At 47.7% G+C, this 1,840-nt stretch overlaps 1 protein-coding gene across 2 annotated transcripts in view; it reads right to left on the bottom strand.

Moving 5' to 3' along the window:
* The window catches only part of SLC24A2 (solute carrier family 24 member 2), a 118,755-nt gene that overhangs the window by 10,594 nt on the left and 106,321 nt on the right, over nucleotides 1-1,840 (bottom strand). For both annotated transcript variants that reach the window (XM_009274295.1, XM_009274296.1), the window contains one exon: nucleotides 584-712. In XM_009274295.1, coding sequence (XP_009272570.1) covers nucleotides 584-712 — 129 coding nt within the window. The remainder of the gene's footprint in view (nucleotides 1-583; nucleotides 713-1,840) is intronic.

Raw genomic sequence — 1,840 nt, forward strand, 5'->3', positions numbered from 1 at the left:
TTAGTGGTGGTGTTGGGTTGACGGTTGGACTCGATGATCTTAGAGATCTTTTCCAACCTTAACGATTCTATGATTCTATTTTACACATGGAAGGACTTATGGATCTTGTTCTAGTACGAAAATTAAAAGATGACAAGTAGAAGACAAAGGTCTAGTAGAACATGCATTTAAGAGAAATGCGTATCATTATTTTTGAACCACAGAGAACATTTAAGAAGTCTAAAATCTTTCCAATCATACCCTTTAGGGCACTGCAGATGGACAGAATTCCTCAGCACTTATGTGATATTCAGTGGAGATCTAGAAATGCAGATGTGAAGGCCCCAAAGTTTTAAGAGCTTTCACTTTGTGTCATAAAATATTAGTGAATACGAATGGCAATTGTTATAGAGCTATTACCAATCAGTTGCTCATAAGCACCCATTTGAAGATATGAAGTCTGATGTTGTGACCTCTTCTTCAAAGAAGAAACTATTAAAAAAAATCATTAGCTCTATTTTTACATAAATCCACTACAGCCCCTTTTTGGCATTTAGTTAGCGAGAGAGGCAGAACACACTGACTTACAACAACAGTTACTTACAGGTTTTCTGACATCTGGGAGGGAAGCCCACAGTGGGAAAACAATGGGTAATACAAGAAGGTAGGTGAGCTGCTTGCGTGCGGTGTCAGGCCAGGCCAGGCTGAGAGGCTGGTCCTCATCCTCCTCATTCTGTAAGAAAAGCCACAGTGAGCAGAATATTGAAGTGGATGAATGAGGTTAGGGATTCTTTAAAGAGGAGTCCTGAGGACTGTGCTGTGTTTCAGTGAGAACCCATGGGGTCTGAAAACATTGCATTAACACACCTACCTAACAACATTAGCTAGGACACCGTAAAAAGATTTTGGCTAGACTATGAGATATCCCTGCAGCTGCCTGAGGACGTCCGTTTGCAGCTATGCTGGCAGTGATGCTGGTCCCTTACGATGCACAGAGCAGTGTTGTGCCTTCTACCTGGCGGGGAACCTTGCGCCTCTGACACATCTTCCCACAGGCTCTCCCTTGGGATGTGGGCTAGTCTAGTCAGGGATCAAAACTGGTCTGGACTGCATCAAGCCTGGCCACATAGGTAGATATAGGGTTAGTGATAGAGACAGAGAGAGAGAGATGTGTGTGCGTGTGTACACACACACAGACATATATATGCATATAAACAGAAATATATGTATGTATATATATATATAACTTTTTAAGCTTTTGTGAGTAACTTCTTAAAAAGTTACTATTAAAGAGAGATATATATATATCACTCAGAGAGGCAATCAGCTCCAGTGCAGGCTCGGCCTGCAGCCGAGCGGCAGATCGGCATGTACAGGGGGTTTTCTGAGCCGGGAAACCCCAGCAGCTCTCACGAGGGTGGCTGACACACGGCAGTGTGGAGGGTGCGCAGGGAGGGCAGGGCCAGAACAGCGGCCACCCCCCACCCACCGCGACCAGGATGGGCAAACAGGGCGTGGTGCGTCAGCTAGGGCGTGGCACGGCAGTTTGCACAGGAGGGTGCGCAGGGAGGGCGCCTTTTCGAAGGAGGGGCATTCCACAGGCCAAGTGGGACACCTGGAGTACACATAACCCAGCAACTGGGCAATGTTCTGTGACCATTGGCACAAGGGCACCCATCCTACCTTACCTGGCCCTCAAGGCAGAATGGTGGGCACTCGTCTAAGAGCAAAGGCCTTGGCTCCAGCTGGGGGGTCTGCACCATCTACCCCAGCGATGGCTGATGCCTCCACCCAGACGGATCTGCTGAAGGGAGAGGCTGCAGTGCAGACCTCAGGCTGCAGGGAGTGCCCAGACCTCTCT

The sequence above is a fragment of the Aptenodytes forsteri genome, unplaced genomic scaffold (assembly GCF_000699145.1).
Source record: "Aptenodytes forsteri isolate BGI_AS27 unplaced genomic scaffold, ASM69914v1 Scaffold46, whole genome shotgun sequence".
NCBI lineage: Eukaryota > Metazoa > Chordata > Aves > Sphenisciformes > Spheniscidae > Aptenodytes > Aptenodytes forsteri.